The sequence below is a fragment of the Melospiza melodia genome, chromosome 11, assembly GCF_035770615.1.
Source record: "Melospiza melodia melodia isolate bMelMel2 chromosome 11, bMelMel2.pri, whole genome shotgun sequence".
NCBI lineage: Eukaryota > Metazoa > Chordata > Aves > Passeriformes > Passerellidae > Melospiza > Melospiza melodia.
In genome coordinates this window covers 29,045,042-29,066,270 of record NC_086204.1, presented here as the reverse complement: position 1 = coordinate 29,066,270, position 21,229 = coordinate 29,045,042, and the positions used below count along the sequence as shown (strand labels likewise).

At 46.0% G+C, this 21,229-nt stretch overlaps 1 protein-coding gene across 12 annotated transcripts in view; it reads right to left on the bottom strand.

Annotated features, from left to right (window-relative positions):
• NFIA (nuclear factor I A) overlaps nt 1-21,229 on the bottom strand; it is a 248,614-nt gene that overhangs the window by 68,816 nt on the left and 158,569 nt on the right. For all 12 annotated transcript variants that reach the window (XM_063166224.1, XM_063166223.1, XM_063166225.1 and 9 more), the window contains 3 exons: nt 20,868-20,942; nt 11,878-11,995; nt 9,404-9,531 (listed from right to left, as the gene is read on the bottom strand). In XM_063166224.1, the coding sequence (XP_063022294.1) occupies nt 9,404-9,531; nt 11,878-11,995; nt 20,868-20,942 (321 nt within the window). The remainder of the gene's footprint in view (nt 1-9,403; nt 9,532-11,877; nt 11,996-20,867; nt 20,943-21,229) is intronic.

Below are 21,229 nucleotides of genomic sequence, written 5' to 3'. Positions count from 1 at the left end.
CATCTCTCCCCCTCTCCCCTGTCTCATGCAATATTTACACAGCTGGGCTTTGTAAAAAGTGTGTGTGGGGGGTTTATTATTATTTTTTTGTAACTTATTTACCTAAGATAGCCCAGCATCTGTTTTGTGGTGAGCTTCTTTCACAAAGTTTCACAGTTGCCTTGACTGATGCAAAAGGAGGTCACGCTCCCTACTCAGTGATCTTAAAACCATTTGTTTCAAACACTTAGCCATTCTATTTGGCTAATTTTGCTCTGTTCTGTGTTTTTGGTTTGTCCTCTGCTTGGAAATGTGCATCCCTGGGGGAGCCGATCTGGCTAGGTGAGTATTTTAGTTATCTGTTTTATAAAATGCAGAAGTGCACAGGAATTTGCAATAATATGCATCATTTACTGGCTCTCAATATGTACTGTATATTGGCTCTGAGGATTACTAATATTTTCCAGCTGCTTTCAAAAAAAATAAAAAAAGAAAGAGTTCAATGGAGTCTTTGCAGTGGGTCCTTTCCCATGACTGCCTACACAGGTGATGAAGACTTTCCTGTGTCCTGAAGAATTAATAAGCCTGAACATTTCTATACCAGCAGCATACCACAGGAGATAAAATATTGCTTCTGCCTCCCAAACACATTAGAAAAAGCAAGTCTGCTGATCTCAACTGCTAAGACAGCACATGAAAGGAATGTAGTCCATTTCCCAACCAAGATCTAATCTATAGGAGAGTTTATAGATCCAAGTCAACATCCTGAATTGGTCCCAGAAGCAAACAAGAAGACTAGCTCAATTTTTGGAAGACTACTTTTAATGTGTTTAATGCCGTTTTGCAACTTAACAGCCCCATGCTGCACTATCAGATGATCTTCAAGGATCTCTGGGTCAGAGGAGAGCTGTCTGGAGCTCACAAAGATTCAGGTTTGACAGACCCCAAAGCAGCAAGAAATGCACAGCCCCAGTCAGCCGGAGGAGCTTCTGTCTTTCAGAGCTCACCTGTGGAAAGGAACTGTCTGCTGAAGCCCAAGACACATCACAGTCTTGGCTTTAAGTTACATTTTGTGGGCTGTTGTGGGCAGAGGGTGAGGACTCCCCATCCCTGCAAGTGTCCAAGGTTAGGCTGGATGGGCTCTGAGATGGTGGGAGGTGCTGCCCGGGGCTGTGGGGTCCCTTCCAAGCCAAACCATGCTGGCATTCTTTGATTCTCTGGTCAACAATGGGTGGCAACAAACTGTTGCTTGGCCACCAGCAACATCTGAGGAAGTTCAGGCCCATGGATGACCAACACAGCACTGCCATCCCAGGAATCCTGATCCCATTGGCAAGCATCGTTCCAGCCTTTGTCAGGGAATAGTTTTCTATGCAGGAAATCCTTCCTATACGTCTGGAAAAGGATGCAGGTGATGTGAATTGTGTCTGGTGACCGAAATACCTCAGGTGACCTTACACTGTGCCAGTGCACAAAAGATCTGCTTTTCTCTCAGCCGCCGAGGTCAGCGAAAGCAGCACGTAGGGGTGATGTTAGCACCAGGCCAGTCAAAAACAGCTCTAATTTGATAACTACAGGAGAATTCTTTCTGCATTTTCAACTCAGAACTCCTACAGCTCCATCTCCATTTTTAAATGATGCATTTCCTGACATCTGGAACTGGATGCAAGGAGCAAAGCCACAGGGCTGACCGACCGCCCGACTGCTCCGGGACCGCGCTGAAGGGATGTTTTCCTCAGGGGATTACAGCAAAGCTGAGGCATGTGCTTCAACACTTGCATGGGATTACTAATTTTATTAAAAATGGAAAGTACACTTTAGGCTGAATCCCGAGGCCAAGTTCTTTTGTGTTGTCCAGAGTCTGGAAAAAAAAATAATAAAAGGAGCCCTGGAGGGATGTGAAAGCATCTATAACTTTTCAGTCTGAGCTGACTTTTTGGTGAGCAGTTCTTCCCCTACCTCCAGCTTCCTTCCATGGTTTTGAGGCAGCACTGCCAGCAGCATGGCAAGTTGTCACAGGTCTCATGCTACTACGTGAATTGCCAAAGACAAGCTGAGCTATTGATCCAGTGGTAATTTGCTGTCAAAATGACTCTGTCTGTGATGGCAAATGAGCAATGTTAATCACTCGGCTTGACGAGTGCCACTGTGAAAGACTGACAATGCTCAAAGCACCACCATGGACCTGCTGTGCTTTTCCTGGCTCCATTGAGTTCCTGGTCTTCACTGGCCTTGACCAATTAGAGTTTAACTTATCCATTAAGGTGCAGTCCTGGGAAAGTTCTGTTTAAAATAAACAACAACTTATATTGGTGAGTAACTCATCAGCTATGCAGCAGCCTGATTCTGATTGCCTGGCAGAAAAACACACACATTTTGTGCAGTATCTGATAAAAGATCTATAATGTGCTAACACAAACCTATCATGTAGCACCTGTGACTAACAGATTGTGATATCAAAGTCTTGATGCCTAAGTGCTCCTGTAAATGCATTAAACTTTTAGCGGCAGGAACTGTAGACTGCCAGTGACAAGGAGCTGATATGGTATTTCAGTAAAAGTTGATAAGTGTTATTGCTCCTAGAAGAAAAGAAAAATCTTATGTTCTTGAAAACCACTGGGCAGCTTGTGTTTTGATGGGATACTGTAATGCAGAGAGCAGGGATATGGCAACACATGGACTCCATGGAAAAAAAAGACATTTAAGGGAAACTCTGTATCCTACAGCTGCTGGAGCTCCTTGAAGTGTGTTCCCATCCTACATTTCACTTCAAGCATCTACCTGTTCACTTGGAGACAGCTTTTGAGGTGGCTGCCTGCTTGCTGAATTCCATGTTAAAGAACAAAGCTCATCCAGAACATGAGGAACAACTTCCCTGAGCAGGTTGCCCAGAGAAGATGTGGAGTCTCCCCCACTGGAAATACTCAGGACTGTGCCCTGTGCTCTGGGATGACTCTACTCGAGCAGGGAGGTGGGACCAGATGACCCCACTGTGGTCCCTTCCAGCCTGAACCATTCTATGTGAAATGTTCCCACTGTCTTTAGATATTAAGTTCAGTGGAGGAAAAAATGGCCCTGGTGCCTGCAGGGAGATGTGCTGAGGTGTGTAATGAAGCTGCTGCACCAGGCAGGTACAGGCAGAGCAGCTCTGGGACTGCCTGACCCCACACACTGAGAACCAGAGGGCAATTCAAAGGCACATCTGGGAAATACTGAGCAAATACAATTGGCAGGGATCCTGGATGTTAGACCTCCTCTGGTCTAAAGAAAAGGGATGTTACCTGGGCTTTGCCTTTCTTCTGTAGGCCTGTGAGTATCCAAAAAGTTCAGCTCAAGGAAATTAATTAAGATCATGAAATTCCTCTGTCTGGTTATGACCCAGTGAAAACTGCCCACTGCAACAAGTCAGTGAAAAGTAGTGCCAGAGAATTATTTGACATTGAATACTCCAGCTCTGCAGTTGAATGTTTTCCCAGTGAAAAGGGATTCTTTTTCTATTCCTTATTTTGTATAATACATGGTTCTCATGTTTTTTCATCATATTTTCTGCAGTCAATCCCTTGAATCTTTGGTAGTAACACAGCACAATAATTGAAAACTTCTCTGGGCTCTGAGTTAGTGCACAATGTCAAGGCCTTTGATGAGCCCACAGACCTTTTGCCTGAGGACAGACAGACACACTCTGCATTGCTGATGCTGGGACACACCACACATAAAATTTTATCTTCCAGGCAGTGCCAGGCAACAACTGTGCTCAGGGCACAAAGAAAATTATCTAGGATCTCCCTTATAGCACTTTCTCTCCAATTTCCAAGATGTAATTCCGAACAGACGTTGAAAACAAACTCTTGTGGTCATCTGAACTATGCCTGAATGAGCTTTTCTGATGCATATGGCATAAATAAAAGTTTCTCAGTAAACATGGAGAAGTTTTCTTGCCTGCTGAGAAGAAAGCCCATGCCAGATTTAAGAAAAGCATTATTGAGACAAGTTCTGGACTGGTGTCCTGCGTGTGGTTGTTCCATAACGAGCCATGGGGAGAGTTAAGTTAGGGGTCACTGACATTGCAAGGGAAATACTCCAAAATGAGCTTTCAGCTCCTCAGTAGAACAGAAATTCCTCAGAAACTGCTTTCAGACAGTTCCATAGATGGTGGGCTGAGAACAGGCAGCAGCAGCCCGGGTGGTTCGGTGAGCAATCATGAGTCTGACTTTAAAAGCATCGTCACCACCACAGAAGAGTCCAGCAGAGTAAGGGGGAGCTCTCCCATGAGAAATTCATGTGAAATTATCAACCTCACAAGCCCCTAGAACTGCGGACATGTCTATCAGCCATGCAGTGCAAGAGGTATTACCAATTCCTTAAGGTTTCTACACTGAAAGTCTTCTTTGTTTCCTGGGGTTTTCAAGGTGGAGACAGACAAGGCGCAGCACAGCACAATGGGAGCAGAACATCCAGGGTGGAGCTGGGACAAGGGGGTGGCCGTACATGAACAACCACACCAGTGTCTCAGTGGAAAGAGGACCACAGAGCTCCAGCCATTTTGCAAACCGAGTTGGTCAAGATCACAACCACAGCAGAGCTGTTTGTCTCTTCAGATACCTCAAGAAGTGCAAGGAGTGCAAACATGTTCGTTTCCTGGGATTACTGTCCTTTAGGGACTGAACTACTGTGTGGAAATACAAGTAGAAGATCTAAGAATAAAGTAGAAGGTCTAAGTAAAGAAACAGGTGGAATACCTAAGTAAGGAATCCAATAGGATATTCTGAATTTGCATCTTAAACATTTCTTTCCACGCCATAGAAACACAATGGAAGCAGACTTGGCAAATACCATCCATATGTTCCACAAAATGACTGAGGGAGCACAATGTGAACATTGCTCCTGGACTGGATCAAGAGAATGCATTAAAAAAATTGCATAAGTGGAATAGAGATATACATTAACTCAATGTTTGCTTATTATGGAATTAAAAAATGTATACCTGTAATTATGGCTTACCCCCATTACAAGCAGAGCTGCCACAGAACTGAACACAGGCCAGCTTTATGCAGGAGTTCAAAGCCAGTGTGATGGTGCCTTATTTTCTTACTAACATCATCTTTATCCTCTCTTACCCTTCTTCTCAGCTAACAAGAGTTATGTACTGAAAGTGCTGAGATAAAGTAATGGTAAGGAGGATACCGCAAAAGGTATTTGAAAAGCAGAAGTAATTTACTACATGTCTGCTTTGTTTTACTTCCTAAGCCTTCCTGTTGTGAAGGGAAATTCATCTTTTCTGGCAGACTCCAGCCTTTTTAGGTCGGAGAGCTCCCCAGGAGCTTTCGAGTGCAGGTAAATGGATGTGAGGCTCAAGGAGTGCAGCCCAAGGAACATGGGATTAATGCTGGGGCTTGCTTTGGCTGTCACACCCGACACACAAGGAGACTGCTGCACCCTTGGTCGCAGGAAATATCTGTAAAAGGAACAAAGCTGAGTCCTTTGCTCATCACTGCAGGCCTGATGTACCATGAAGTGAAAGGTTGTGATGCTGCTGGTGGGTGAAGCATGAAGGATCTTCACCCATGGAGAATCCACACCCAGCAAAGTCTCACCATGAGACAGGCACCAGGGTGCCTCAGCGGAGCAAGAGAAAGCTCTGTGGATGGACAATAGGTGCAGCCTGTGTCCTGCACACAGGAGCAGGCACGGGGGAAGGAAGCATCCAGTGCCTGATGGAAATAGCACACAGAGTGGTTTTGTCCTCTTCTGTTCTCCGGCCAGTTTGCACATATGTTCTGAGCATACAGCCTGCCCTCCAAAGACCACTTAGAGGGGCAATCACAGGGAAGCAAAGCAGGAAGAAAAGTGTCCAAAAAGGGAATTTGTTCAAGAGAAAAGAAATGGAGACAGATGTAGAGCGGCGAGTCACGGCTGGCGGTAAATAACCCTCTGCCTGGAGTGCTCTCCTTCTCCAGGAGGAGTTCACATATTCCATTTCATATTTCCTTTCTAGGAAGTCAAATCTTTGTTTTTCTGGCGTTTGTTCTTTTTCCCTTCTGTATGGTCTAAAGCTTGTCTTCTCATTTTCCCTTTTTCTTCTAGGTTTTGCTCTCTTCGAAGTGCATTTCTTCCACCTCCCTCTCCCACAGCCCTGATTTCCCTGCACTGTCCCAGGCCACACCTTTCAGTCCCACCCTCTCCCAGTGCCTGTGCCACCAGCACGTGTGTGCTTCACACCTGCCCCGGGGTTTGAGTCTCCCCTCTTTCTCATGCGCACACCTCAAAATTAAGCAGATGCGACACACGGAGATGGAATATTCTTCCTCTCACTCCCATAAACCTGTCAAGGCATATAGGCCAAGAAGCTATCTCTGCATAAATCTAAATCTCCTGTGAGGAAGCAATCTACTCAAAGGCAATAAAGGCAAAGGATGTATTATTATCTTTGGTGTGGATCCTACTGGGCTGGGAGGTTGGCTGCTGGCTCCTCTCTGAACTTTCCTTCCCAGCCAGAGCAGCCATCCCACAGACAAGTCTAAGCTTCCTTTCCTTGCTCTGATTTCCTCCTCCTGTTGTTTGGCCAGTAACCCAGAGGACAGGGTTTAATTATGGACTTTGGAAACCTGGCTTGCAGGACTCTGCCAGCACGGGATAAAACCTCAGCCTGTCTTCTGAAGCAGCCCCATTCTGCACTGCTGATACCTGTGTTATCCCACACTGCACAAAATGAGCTGTGGGAAAGAAGTGCCAAGCTAAACAAAAAGATGGGTTTAGTCTTTAAACTTCTGCTGCAAATTTCACCGAGAAGAAAACAAAACACCGAAGCTCAGAGATTACTGCATGCTAAAAACTGTGCCACCATTTTGATTGTAGATTAAATCAATGGCAAGGCCCTTCTCTGGAAATAAAGACATCGGAAGGGATGGATCTGAAACTGGTCCAGGCTCCAAAGCTCCCTCTCAAAGAGGACTGCTGTGGAAAGCTCCCAGCTAAAATGGGATGTTAACATCACTTCTACATTATTTTCTAGGCAGATGCCCACTAAAGACTCCTCTAACATTTTGGGGGTGAAACCTCCGTGTCCAACACAAAAGGCCACAGGTTAGTGTCACACCCAGGTGTGATGTCTGTGCACAGACCACAGCAGGACGTGCCCCTCAGGGAGCACCTCAGGCCAGTGACAACCACTGCTGCCCTGGAGGGGAAGGACACTCAGCACTGCTTTGTCCTTCACCACTGATGAGCTCTCCAGGTAATCCCTCTGCCAGCCGTGCTCTTGCAGTGACCCTGCTTCACAGAGAGGCTGAGGCAATGAATTCAGAGGACAGGCTGCTGGAAAGCCACTGGGGTGGGGCTGCGTGGATAAAGCACAGGGATGGCTTGGAGTTGCATCCCACGTGGGTAGGATAAAGAAAGCTCTTTTTCCTCACAGCTGTGACAGTGATAGATGGCTCGGTGGATCTGAGCTATATCTAGTTGGTACCTGGCTACAGTCCCTGATGCTGCAAGGTGATTTTCTGCCATTTTACAGGCAAGACTAAGCAGAATCTGGGATTTTTCTATAATAAGTGAGGAAGGTCACGAGGAAGGAAGAACCTTCTCTTGTCTGACTTGCTCTTGCCTTTCTGAGCACCTCAGAAGGTTTGACACAGGCAGCTGTGCTTCCTCACGATGGGCACCCAGTGGTGCCAAGAGCAGCAGAGGTGCTTTGTGAAGGCTTTGGGTACTTCCCTTGCCCAGCTCAGCAGCTCAGTGCCACCATCAATGCAGGGCTTGGACGAGCCAGAGGCAATGACCACGTGGGGAAAACCACCAGCAGTGACAGCAGAATTAATAACCAACCCCTGGCTGCTGCACAAATAAAGAACATTTGTCATTACCAACGAGCACCCCAGTCTTTTTGGGGGGAGCTGTCCCCCAGCCTGGCAGTGCTGCAGAGGCAGCGACCCCAGCAGTTTGCAGCCATCTGTGTCTGCAGAGCAGCCTGGGGTCTGTCCCTCCGCGCCGAGCTTCTGTCCGCGCTCTGCCTTGCATCTCTGCAGCCTGGAGCTGCTGCAGGGGACAGCCCCCGGTGCCTGGAGCAGGACACCTCCCAGCAAGCAGCAGGGCCCTGGGGACGGCCGTGGCAGGGCAGTCACGGGGAGCCTGGCACTTGTGTGCCTGCAGGTCCACCCTCTCCTCCTGCCAAAGTGCCACATCTGCAGTCAATAAGGGCCCACAAGCTGGCTCCTCCTCATTAGAGGAGAGAGGGCAGCTGGCAGGGGATCCTCCAAGGGCTCCCGGGCACAGGAATCAGTCTCCTCCCAGTCTGGAATAGCCCAAATTTGGTGACTTTCTGGGCATGCTGTAAAGGACAGCTGTTTGACAGGGTCTCCAGAGAAAGCTGTGGGTATGTTTCCTACATGATGAAGGATATAGGTGGCTGGCCAAGTGCCCACAGAACTGATTTTAATGCTGTGCAGGTCGGATTCACTTTTCTGTGCTCTATAGTTCATTATACACAGTGCCCTGGACAAGCATGTGTTTCTTCCAAACAAACCAAACCCATACTATTTTAAATCCAGACGAACAAGAAAGACAAAAAAATACGTATTGCAAAAGATCCTTTGCACTTTTAGAGGACCTTCCCAAACCCTGGGAGGCTCTGCTTGCTTTCCTCTAACAAATAAGACTTCTGTTATTTTTATTGGCAATAAATACTTGATTATTTAGCTGTAAGCAACACTGAGGCATTCACTTCACCTGTGCACATAGCACTGACCCAGAAAAATATTTCCAAGAGTTTTTAGCACCCAGATGATCTCAGGATAAATGATCAATGGACAGTCAAGTATGTAACGTAACATAACCCAAAAAAATGATCAACAGGAAAAATCACACACAAAAATTAACTGAGAAGAGGCCAAAGAGCTTCCTCAACACTCTGAAGTGTAACAGCCAGTGATATCTATTTTGATATGAAGCCTCCAATCACACTTCACAGCATTACAGATTAATAAAACAACTCCTTCTGTAAGTCTCTTAAAAGTCATTACTGAGTGATCTCAAGTGTTGTATAATGCTTGAAAAGTCCTTCTACCTTATATGAGTTTAGGGATATTTATTTAAGCAGCATAACTGATGGAGCACAGCCCAGACAGGTACTGCTTTTTGCTAGAAAAAGCCATCCCAGAACTGGATCTGGACAATTTGACAGAAAAAGACCGCCTATCTCCTGCTGCATTATTGAAACACTTCAGATATTTGGCCAAAACACAGAAGTGACACACTACAGAAACATTCACAGCTGCAGGAGCAATAAAACCACTGCCATAATTTCACGAGGCCGTTCCTCGGAAGTGACGAGACGTCTAGAGCTGGTCACCTCTCTAACACAGCAATCCTGATAACCAAACAGAGCACGTGGAGATGGAGTTCTGGGGCTCTGGGAGCCGGGGCTTACCTGGCTCCACTTCATGCCATCCACTGGACTGGCTGCCACTGCCCGGAGAGCGCCCTTGGCTTGTGTAGAACGGCTCCTCACCAGGGCTGTCCATCTCATCCTCCACAGACTTGAGACGTTTTGTGGAGCTGGGAATGCAAGGAACACACCGTGAGGGCTTGGGGGAGGAATCAAGGCACTGCAGTGGGAAAATGCTTGAGAGTAACTCAAGGTGGAACAGATTTAGGGTGCTTTGGTGAGACACAAAACAACATTTCACAGGCCTAACCCCTAAACATGCACTGGTTTGACCAGAAGTTAGTCTGACATTTAGGCTTTCGCAGATTCAGAGTAGGACATTTTTCAAAGCACGCAGAGGTCAATAAAAAGGCAAGAATTTCATCTGCATTGCATGGTTCTTGCAGTCTGAATGAATATGGTGATGACACACGAGACTTATTTTCATTGCCAGATTTTTTCACGGCTAATTCTGAAAGCAAATTGTTTATCAGTTCAAACTTTTATTTTCCATCTTTTCAATTAGCTCAGACTTCAGTCCCATAAGAAGGAACATAGGCAAGTGGATGATGGAAGGATCCATTCTTGGTTCAAATGTTCACGCTATCCTACAACAAGAAGCATTTGACTCTGCAGCTGTGCCAGCAAGCACAGAAAGCCCCCAATGGGTATCTCTGGCCAGTGTCAGCATTAAGGAATCCCCCTGTGATGCATCACACCTCCCTCACCAGAGGCTCAGGACACAGAAGAGCCCTTTGAGAGGTCTCTGGTGGCCGCTGGCTCCAGCAGTTCTGCAGGGAGAGGATCCCAGAGCCAAAGACACTCAGCTTGGCTCTGCTTTCCATAATGAGTTGTACAGACTGTGTGGGGACCTTACTGAGAATTTCTCTTCTAAGTACTTTTCCAAGGCTGGGCCAGCTCACTGGTTTTTTTTTTTTTTTCTTTTCCCCCAAAATCTGTATTCTATTAAGACTTAAGGCATTCAAGAACAGGCTCCTCTGTGTAGGGGGAACACATTTAGCAGACATAAAATCCTCCACTCTTGGTTGAGAGCTTGCAGCCTCCCCACCCGAAGCTCTGCACAGGTAGGAGCTGGCGGGTGTGCAAAACCAGTTGGTGAGAAACAGGAAGAATAAGTCTTGTGGCATGTGTGGAATGCAGGTTTGGCCATTCCTTAATTTAGAGAATTGTTATGTGTCAATAGGGGAAATTGTGTGCATACAATATAATTACCGCCTGATAATTCTGCTGAGTCTGTGTATTTAAAGAATTTTTTTTTTTCTGACTGGGAACAGCCTAATGAGAGGAAAACAAACATATTACCAAGTTATTAACTACCCATGCTGTTTATAATTAGCTCCTTATCAGTGGTAGCTATTTGCAGAAGAATAGAAGAGCAACAACTGAGCTCTTAAGTAACATTAATAACCTCACTTTTGCTTCTGGAGTCACCAGTAAATTCTACCTGAGAACGGTGCTAATGATGAGTGCTGTAGGCTACACAGTTTACAGGCAAGAAAGAAACAGCACAAAGTTTTTAATTGATGTGTAGTGGGAATTGTAGTCACCGAGCTCCATAGCGTGCACACTAAGTGCAAGACAGAATGTTCTTCCAATCACTGCACACTGTAAGAAGTTGCAGCTAAGAGCCTCTCGTTAAAGATTATTATTTTTAAAATAAAAACAACAGCTATATTCAAACTACGGAGATTTTTCGCACGTGCACTTGCTCGCTGCAAAGCTGGTGGCACTGCAGGCTGAGATAAAAATGTAAAAGAGCGTTAGGCAGGAGTTAGACTTTCTTGTCATGTCTTTGAAATAAGTGATCTATTTTGGCTGTGGGGGAAGAAAAATCAATCTGGTTCCTTAATAGTGTTCGAGACTACTCGAGTGACTGAGCTTGTTTATAAATCTAATCTCATGGATGATTAAAGTGAAAGGTAAAAAATAAAAAATATCCTTGTTTGATAGTTGGCATCTAAGTCAAAATCAAAATCAGATGGGGCAGTCATCTGCATTAGCAATTTGGTTTTCCAAAGGCTGAGTCACAAACTTCTAAATGCTTTATGAAAACTAAATGCTTTATAGACCAAGGTTCTAAAACAGTCTTAGTCTCACAGGTAACGCTTTTTACAATAAAAAATACATTTAAGTCTATCTTAAGACTTTCCTTGCATCTTACTATGCTGCAAGTTCTCAAGCTGAAACTCAGCAATTCCAGTGGAACTTCTCCTGATACACCCAGGTACAACCAGGACCTACACAGGTCCACAGAGCAGTTTTTCTTAGAGGCTTGCACACACAAAAAGAACTTTACTGCAATCCAGCTGAACATTCAGCTCTGTGAATCTGAAACAGCTCCACATCGTGAGGCCCCCAAACAGCTTGTCAGAGAATTTAATGGTTACTTTCCCAGATGAGTAATGATGCTGGCCTGGGTTTCCAAGGAACCTGGTAGAAGGCAGAGATTAAATTACCTGGTAGAGGATGTGCTAGGTAAAGACCTCCTCATTGCTCCTGGGCTCATGCTGTAGTACGAAGAACTTTCCAAATCTGAGAGGGAGAAATTAGGGCCTGTTCCTGCAGCTATCGGTGCTGGGGAAACAAAAGAGATTGCAGTCAGTAAGTCATGTGAATATGGCATGAATTGCACTTCAAAATCACTTTGTTCTTCCTCATGGGTGTGTTTAGTTTCACGATGGGAACAGGTGGGATGTGGAAATTAGGAAATGCTAATGGTACCTGGCATTGCAATCAAGAAGATGGAAATTTTATCAAGAATACAATGTTCCATGACACAGAATCTCTCTTACATTCCTCCAAAGATATTATTATTATTTTTTAAAATTAAACAATTACGGCACGACTTCCTCTAAGCGCTGCTTTTCTATTAATGTCATTCTAACATTTAATGAAACTTGTTGCTTTTAGGGCCACGTTGTCTCTATTGGCATGGTTACAGATAGGCTGCATCATCCCTGTAGAGTGCTTGGCAGGATGTATAAGCAGCACAGGCAGGGAAATACACACCTCAGAATCTCTGGGGTACGTGTGATGTACAGCCACAAGCACAGAGGTTGAAAAAGCAGATGAGAAACCTGAGTTCTTTTCTGCCTAAGAGCATCTGAGCTTTCCTCTGGCCTTTCCTCCAGCTAAATCTGAGCTAGAGACATACTACTCCCCAAAAGTTTTATCCAGCAGTGACCTTCCACTCTTCACCCCATCACCTTACCCAGTACTGGAATTTTTCTTGCAAGGGACACGAATCCCTGCAATTTGGTTGGATCTTTGGTTTCACATTAAACACCACAGATTCCTACACACCCTGAAATCTGCAGGCACAAGGCATGAGCTCCATGTGCTGTATTCTTCTGGGAGCAGACAAGGAGCAGAGCAGCTTAACGCTGGAGCCAGCAGAGAATGGATTTCGTGCCGAAATGCCACTAATACAGCAAATGGTACCACGTCCACTGCGGCTGTCCCAGTGCTATTCACAGGACAATGCAACTTCGGGGGCTGACAATCACAGATCATGAGTTTCTCTCACATTTCAGAGCCATCTGAAACAAGGACATCCTGCACAATGAAATGCACCAGCCTGGCCCGGGCTGCATTGTCTGAGAGCCCTGATTCACAGCCACAAAGGCAAGGCAGTCTCAGTGCCACACAGGGATGCCGAGCCAAGTTTAATCTCTGGTCTGAGAACCTGGCCCATTTTCAAACATGAAAAAATCTCTCAGTCCAACGGGGAAGGAGTGAGGAAATGAAGACAGGATAGCTCCTATCACCCAGCTAACATGTCTGGGCTGGGAGTGCTGCCACTGACTGTAACGGGGCCAGTATTTCACCCCAAGTCTTAAGGAGCTCACAATGTCAGATTTGACAGTGGAATAATGTAGCTTTGCAGCTGCCTCATCATCCCCACAAGACAATTAGTTGTTGTTTGGCAAGGATCTTTTAAGAACGTCATTGAGACAGAAAGGGAACAGCCTGGATATCCACGGACTTCTAAAAGCCGGGGACGCAAAATGCACAAGGCCATTAAAACTCGAGAAAATCTGGAATGGTCATTAAAAGGAATTAAGTTGGGAAGTAATTTATGACAAGAACACTCAAATCCTTTGTTATCTTCTCTTAACTATCATAGGCTTCCTGCACGCCGGGTATATGAGAGGCTGTGTTAACAGAGGCAAAGAAAAATTAAGCACAGTAAAAATTAACTGGTTTTATCAATTTGTGCTTTCTGCAACAGTTTCCTGACAGCAGCTACAAGAGGCTGTAAAACTGATGAATTTGCATGGAAAAAGAAACCGGTGTAAGTAATTTGTGTAAAAGGTAACAGGGACATGGACTGCTATAATTCAGACACCCTGCAGATAGCAGACTGCTGCAGTGTGTGCAGTTATGGGTTAGAAAAATGACCACACTGCAGTCAGTCTGACTTGAATGGAAATCAATCATAAAGGTACTCTCTGCAGCATCTACTCCACAGTTTTCAGCAACTTCCTTGCCAAACAGATTTGTGCTCTGCAAACCCTTTCCTGAGCAATTCCTCTGCACTCTCTGCCTCCCAAACTTACAGGTTAAGCACACAGTTTTCCAAACAGGAACATAAAAAGGCAAGCATTAAATTAAAGCACTGTTTCTTTCTGAGCCACAATGAACTTCCTGGACATTGCCAGATTTATGAAACAGTTTTTTTTTCCAAGGAGATAAGGAAGAAAAACTGGTATGTGGGTAATGCTTCCCTTCTTTCCTTCCCCCTGCACTGTTTATTGCCCTTTCCCCAAATCCTGGATATTTCTTGAGTTGGCCCTATAGAAAAGAGGAATGTCTGTTTAGAGCAGGGGTAGGGTAGGAACAAGGTATTGCTGATGATTTTTAAACTCAGTGCAAAGCAGAAAGAGCTGACCCCACAGGGGCTGATGCCTGGGTAGCAAACACTGAGCATGCTGTGCTGATCACTGGCCAAAATCACCTTGCCACACTCAAATGCCAGTTTGAAACCAGGGGGTTAAAGCACAAAACTCACATTTAATAGACCCCAGGAGAGGTTAAAGTGCCTGGCTGGGCTGTGGGGGCCAGTTCTGAGCCCTGTGGCAGCCCTTGCACGGGAGCCACCACCCTGCCACCCTCAGCTCAAGGTCTCTGCCCCAGAAGTGCTGTGGCAAAGGTTGCACAGGGCTGAGCTGCCCCAAAATCCCTTCTGCTGCCTTTCTGACAGTGCCTGTCTTCCGCCAAAGTCCATTTGTACCTTTGCTTGCAGTTATTGCATTTATTGTCATAAATCACAACAGCATGCTGGAGTTGTGGCTGCCTCATCCCTGGGAGTGCCCAAGGCCAGGTTGGAGCAACCTGGGATAGTGGGAGGTGTTCCTGCTGGAATGAGATGGGATTTAAGGTCCCTTCCAACCCAAACCATTCTGGGGTTCTATGGCTCCCAGCAAAGGCAGCATCTCTGCAGAGCATGCAAAGGGATCAGAGTGCTGCAAACTGTGCCAAAACTCTTATCTAAACTAAAAAAAACTCTGTGTAAACTAAAAAACACTGTCAGAACTAAAAATCTTTTCTAAACCAAACCTGTTCCTTGCAGCATGTAGCAATCCACCACACAACCTCCCTTCCCTTGTACCTAAGCCCCAGAACAAGGCTTCAGCCCCACATGGAGCAGCATGCCGGGAGCTGCAGCCTCACAAACTCCAGGCAACGACATCTAAACCACACCATTACCCCTGCAAGAAATGCTCTGCAGCAAAGTGACCTCCTGACAGCTCAGGAACATCCCCCAAATGGGAAAGGATGTCAGAAACTGCAACTGTGACTCAAAGCAAAAATCTCGAGATGCCGCCTGACCCAGGGCTGTGAGCTGGAAGGAGGGGAGAGGGAAGGGTCCCTCTTGTCCCACATCCAGCCTGGAGCCCCATTTCAGCTGCTGGCAGCACAAAAATTCCCTGTGCACAGGGACACACTCAGAGGGGCAGGAGGAGCTGGTTTGCCCAAACAGAGGAGGAGGAGGAAGGTTGGTGCCTCTGCCTGACACTTTTCTACTCCCGGGATGCAGGGCAGCATCATCCTGCTCCCTCCAGCTCAGCTCCTCACCCCAAATGTCAAGAAAACTAATAGAGAAATTAAGAAGAAGCCCTCTGACTAAACCCAATTGCAATATTTATTTTGAAAAAATTTACTGAATTACAGAACAGGAAACCCACCAAATAAAACCAGCCAGGCTGGCATTTGTCTCCCTTGGAATATGGCACTTTCTTTAATCCACGTTAATACTTAGCATCTCTTTTTTTGTCCCCATTTGTATGTATTTATTTTTACAGAGGGGCTGGGATGTGACTAAGATCATTACACGTGTAACACTGCAGTGAAGTGATAATGTGTTTAAGGTTAAATGGGAGAAACATGACATTTGACTAATAAACTTTTTCCTGTGTTGTGACTCCATAAACAAAGGGAAACACACTGTGCTGCTGCTGCTGGGAGGAAAGGGGAGCTGGGTGGGTTTTTTTTTTTTGCAAGGCCTTTGTTTGCTCCACACTGTATCATTAGATTCAAAGAGGCTTCGCCGAATACAACAGATATGAAATGTGTGATGTTCATTTTAAAATTACAAGTACAGCCTGCTATTGACCATCTAATTATGCTGAGTTCCATTTATAAACATAGCTAACCACTAAGTTTATAGAGACTTTTTGTGCTGCTTTAATAGGATATTGATCGAGAGCAAGGTTTGAGTGGACTGCCATTGAATTGTGTAATGGCATACAAAAGGCAAGGTCACGGCAACTGTTCACTCTATGCCTGCAGTCTATTTTTTATTATAATCTTTTTTTCTCCCTCTCATACCCAAGCCCACACAGAGAGTTTTGGATAGCAGTGCTTTCCTAAGGAATATAGAGTATCTTTTTAAATGTTAATTTTCATGCTGCTGACTTTAACTGCCTTCACTAGTGTAGTGCTTAGTATAGCAGAAAACACACGGGCTGCAGCTCAGGGACAGCAGGTTTATCACACCCTGGCTGCACACACGTGGCTGTGAGGAGGAGAAAAGCCTCTCTGGGCTACAAAAAGGCATCCACTGCCCAGCCCAGCCCCTCCACAAGAGCAAGGGCACCCCACACCTTGCTGGGATTCACTTTTCCTGTGGGAAAAGCTGGATGAGGAGGCTGCGTTTCCCTAGTTGCACCCACGCTCTGTGCCTGGAGTGCTGGCAGTGCCTCTCCATCCCAGCCCTTGCCCTCATGGCAAGGACACTTCATGCCCTGTCTGCATCCCCAAAGCTCCATCCCCAAGCCTGGCACCTCCTGCATCAGCATGGATGCAGAATCCTGAGCCTCCCAAAACATCCTGCTCACACCCGTGGAATAAGTTTCACGGATAATCAGCTGGGCCATTTCTGTGTGTGCACAGGAGCAGTGAGCAAGTTTGTGTGCTCGTGCTGCCACAGGTTCACCAGAAGGATTGGAAGTCCCCCCCAGTGCTCCTCACTGCACACAGCACACGTTGAAGCCAACGTGTGGCATTTCCAGGCCAGGGTGCAGTCAGAATTCCCTTGTTTATCAGCACGGAGGATGATGTCATTTTGACAAATAACACACCACCAAACAAATATGTTTGATTTGGCTCTAGCCAACGTTCATAAATCCTAAATCTTTCTTCACATCCTGGGCAGTGCAGTTTATCTGGCTGCTTGAATGACCTCTGAGGGAGGAGATCTTCCCAGCAGCTCTCCCTGCACACGGTGCGCACCCAAAGCCAAGGGGGGATGCATTCCCCGTGCCTCTCTCCCTGCTCCAGCCCTTGCCAAGGGAAGGGGACGCTCTGCAGAGGGTCTCCTCCAGGGCCCTGAGATGGAATATTTTCCAGAGGAATATTTTCCCGAGCAGGGAGAAAAGGAGGAGGTTTCACTTGGCCCACAGCTGGCTGTCAGTGCCCAAGGCCGCCCGTCCCCGACGCTTCTGCCTCAGAGCCCTTTGTTGTCAGCACAGACCTCTCCAGAGAGGGAAGAATGAAGCCTCTGTTATCTGCAAGGGTCCCCCCACTATCTGGGGTGACAGACAACACTCAGAGAGGAGCTCACACCCTCTGCCTGCTAATAATGGAGGAGAACTGACAGCATGAGCTGCAACACCCACATCAGACGGGCTGGAGAGGAGCCTTTGTTTTTTCAGATGCACATCTATGATCTCTTTTCTCTGTTTTACTAGGCTCTGCAAGACTCAGCAGCTGGGCAGCATTTCGAAAGAAAATCTGCATCTATAGGACTGAAGAAAGCAAGTTTCTGTTACCAACACAGTCTAGACTTGTTCAATAGCTCACAGAAAGTGTGATGATCAGCACTGATAGGCAAGATAGATAACAGAAACAGCTGACCTTTCACTTGATTAATTCATTCCCCAAATTTGCATGACGGAGACAACTGCCTCTTGCTTGAGACTCCTTGTCATGTGGACCTCTGGGAACTTTACTAAATAAACCCAGCACATAATTGCTACCCACAATATTTTGTAAGATTAGTTTTGGATAACAGCTGCCTCAGGCCAGTTAAAACTGGGGGAAATAACTTATTTCTATCACTGTATTACCAAAAGCAAGCATAGAAAGAAAAATAGCAGTGGGCATACACAAAGATGACCTTTTTGGAAGGAGGACTGATCTCAAATCAGGACACAGGAACAAGCAGACAGCTCAGAGAGGGTTATATCAACTTTAAAAGACCTTGCATACCAATTTAGGCAACTATGCAGCAATTACCTTGTTGCTCTGTTATGTTAAATAATTCTTTGAATATGAGCATGTGAATTAATACTGAGTTTTCTGGGAATGTGCTGCTGGACTTGACACTAAACATGTCCCACTGGGTAGCCAGGGCATGTCAGGCTGTGGGCTTCTCAGACCTCATAAAGTAAACAAGGTTAAGGCTGGTCAGTACATGTCTGGGGCATCTCCAAGGAAAATCCAGGGTGCTATCAAAAGCAGTGTAGCTAAATCAGTTGCTGGCACTCTTTCCTCTGAGTCAGTTCTGAAGTGATATCCCGATATGCTTTGGGGACACTATTTTTGGTAGAGGTGCTGGCTTGTAGACAGGATATAAAACTGAGGTCTTGACCTCCCAGGATTATTAAAGAGCCCATGAAAAACAGTGCAAACTCCCGTGTCTGGAACAGATAAAAGCTGAATCTTTGCATTTTTCCCACCATCAACTCCTTTCTTATTTCTAATAAAGCCCATGCTCCTCCCGCGTGCAGGTGCCCCATCCTCGAAGGTGCTGCACGTCAACTGCAAGCAGAGGGAACATCTCAGACACAGCTCATAATGTGCAAAACATGCTGAGTGCTGGGATTTCTGATACCCAGTGTTTCAGTTTAGTTACAATAAAATATCAGGGAGAATTAATAAGCTTGAAACACGATGCTCTCGAGGTCAGTGCCAAGCTCCGGGGGAGGCTGGGAAGGCTCCAGCCAGGAGCGGGGGCCGCTTCGCTAGGAAAAGCGCGCACACGGAGCACGGCTGACAGAGTCCAGAGGCAGCTCTGCTCCGCAGGGCTGCTCCAGCCAAGATAAGGCTGTGGGGAAACGGGGGAGGGTGAGCCCTTGGGGCTTCAGAAGCCTCGCGCTGTCACAATGAGATGAGGTGACACCGCACGGGGACACTCAGACCCTGGTGACAGCCGGGGCCTGTCCGGCCTGGCTGCAGGTACAGCCAGCCTCTGCTCCCTGCACGGCCAGACTCAGACCCTGGTGACAGCCGGGGCCTGTCCGGCCTGGCTGCAGGTACAGCCAGCCTCTGCTCCCTGCACGGCCAGACAGATGCCAAAGGCTCTGCTGAAGCACTTGAGCGAGTGAACTGATTGGCAAATGTGCCGAGCTCTCAGCAGCTCCTCCTGACTCCTGAGTCCTCTTAACTTTGCCCTTCTCCCAAAATTCCCACCAGTTGCTAGGGAAGGAAGCTCAGCAGAAATGTTTTCTTTAAAGTTTTTCTCTCTGCCTCTCTCCAGGGCATAGAGCTCTCATGTATCTCCCACTTGCCATGCTTTCCTTCTACCATCAATTTTTGAATATAAAGCAAATTTCCTAGCTAGTATCTTTCCAAAAGAAGAAATAAACCAGGAAAATCCTCTGAGAAACTCGGTGTTCTCACTCAAAACCATGGATTTTCTATTAGGTTTGTGCCAGTTATAGTCTAGCCCCAGAATGACTTAAATTACGTTCCCAGAGCCAGAACACAAATAAATATTTATGCTATCTAGGAGGAGAAGCATTTTTATCATTTAAAGAAAATGGTTGCACCCTAAGGTTTTAAACGGACACAGAGCTGAGGGTTTCACCTGGAGCAGTGGTGATTGGTGACAATGTGATATTATCTCCACACTAGCTGGAGAAAAGATCACACAATAATTTGGGTTGGAAGGGACCTTAAGGATCACCCAGTTCTGGCCTTGGACACTTCCAGGGATGAGGCAGCCACAGCATTTCTGTGCCAGAGCTCTCCACCCTCACAGGGAAGAATTTTTAGATCCCTAAAGAAATCCCTGCAGGCCTGGCTTTGCAGCAGTGTCTCTGCAAGGGCCTGTCCACACTCTTTCCTTGGACTATCTGGATTATGTCATAGCAAAATACAATCAATGCACCTCTGATCAATGGAGCAGGGTGGTGACAGGTGCTCTTAATTTGGTGTTGTTAGTGAGTATTGACAGGGCTGTAATGATCATGCTGCAGCGTGTCACTCATGCTGGGGGCATTAGCATTCTTTAAAGGTCACATCCCCAATCCTTCTGGAAGCCAGAATTCCTTGCAGCCAATGGCAAACGTGGCCTGGGGAAGTCGGGATGTGTGACATTAGCAGGGCTGAAGTTGGCACAGTTGTTGTTGGCATTGCTAATGACTTCAGCAACTTGCAGGTGTGCAAACCCCAAATTCAGAGAATACCCTGAGCTGGAAGGAACCCACAGAGATCATCAAAGTCCAGCTCCTGGTCCTGCACTGGGACAGCCCCAACAATCACACACACATGGATGTATACATGGCACGGATGAACACAATGGGAAAAAACAGCATCAGAAAATTTCCAGGTTTATGTGCACAGATCAGGTAATTTCCAGAGGTCTGGTTACAATACAGCCCTTGGATCCTCCAAGGGATCCATGGGAGGCTGATTTCTGATGCATTTATCTGCACTCTGCCCATTTTCAGCTGGGTACCAGACAAACTTATCAGCCTGCACATGCAAGCTTGCAGAATCAAATTATTTATCAGCTGACTTTAAAATTCTGCTGGTTTATTTTCACCCATTAAAAGAAGTGACACATTAATGCTGTCCACTGGCAAGAAGTGGGGAGAAGAGAGTCCTAATTTTCAAGATGCTGTTTCTGAATTGAGGAAGGGAACAATAAGAATCAAAGAAAAAAAAAATAACTTGGATTGCAGAAACCACATGTGATCAGACACAACATGATACTTACTTTGTGAGACTCTTACTAGCTCAGTCACACTGAAAACACCTGATGTGACAAAACTGTCCTGGAAGCCCAAATGTCCTGCAAAACAAACAGAGAGAGAGAACCACGATTAGCTTCAAGCATTTAATGACAGTATTCTCAAATACTTTACTTTCATTTAGACTTAAAATGTGACATCTAATTTCCCACTTAGCAGTAATTATTGTTTATGTAGGTGGGTAACCAGTCATACAGCTATGTAGGCTGCTTTGTGGTTTCTATCTAGAGGTTAGGAAAGCTAACATGACACATCAGCAGGGAGATTTTTACATGTTAAAGCATCTCAACAGGAAATCTGAAACAAAAGAGGACTATTTTAATAAACG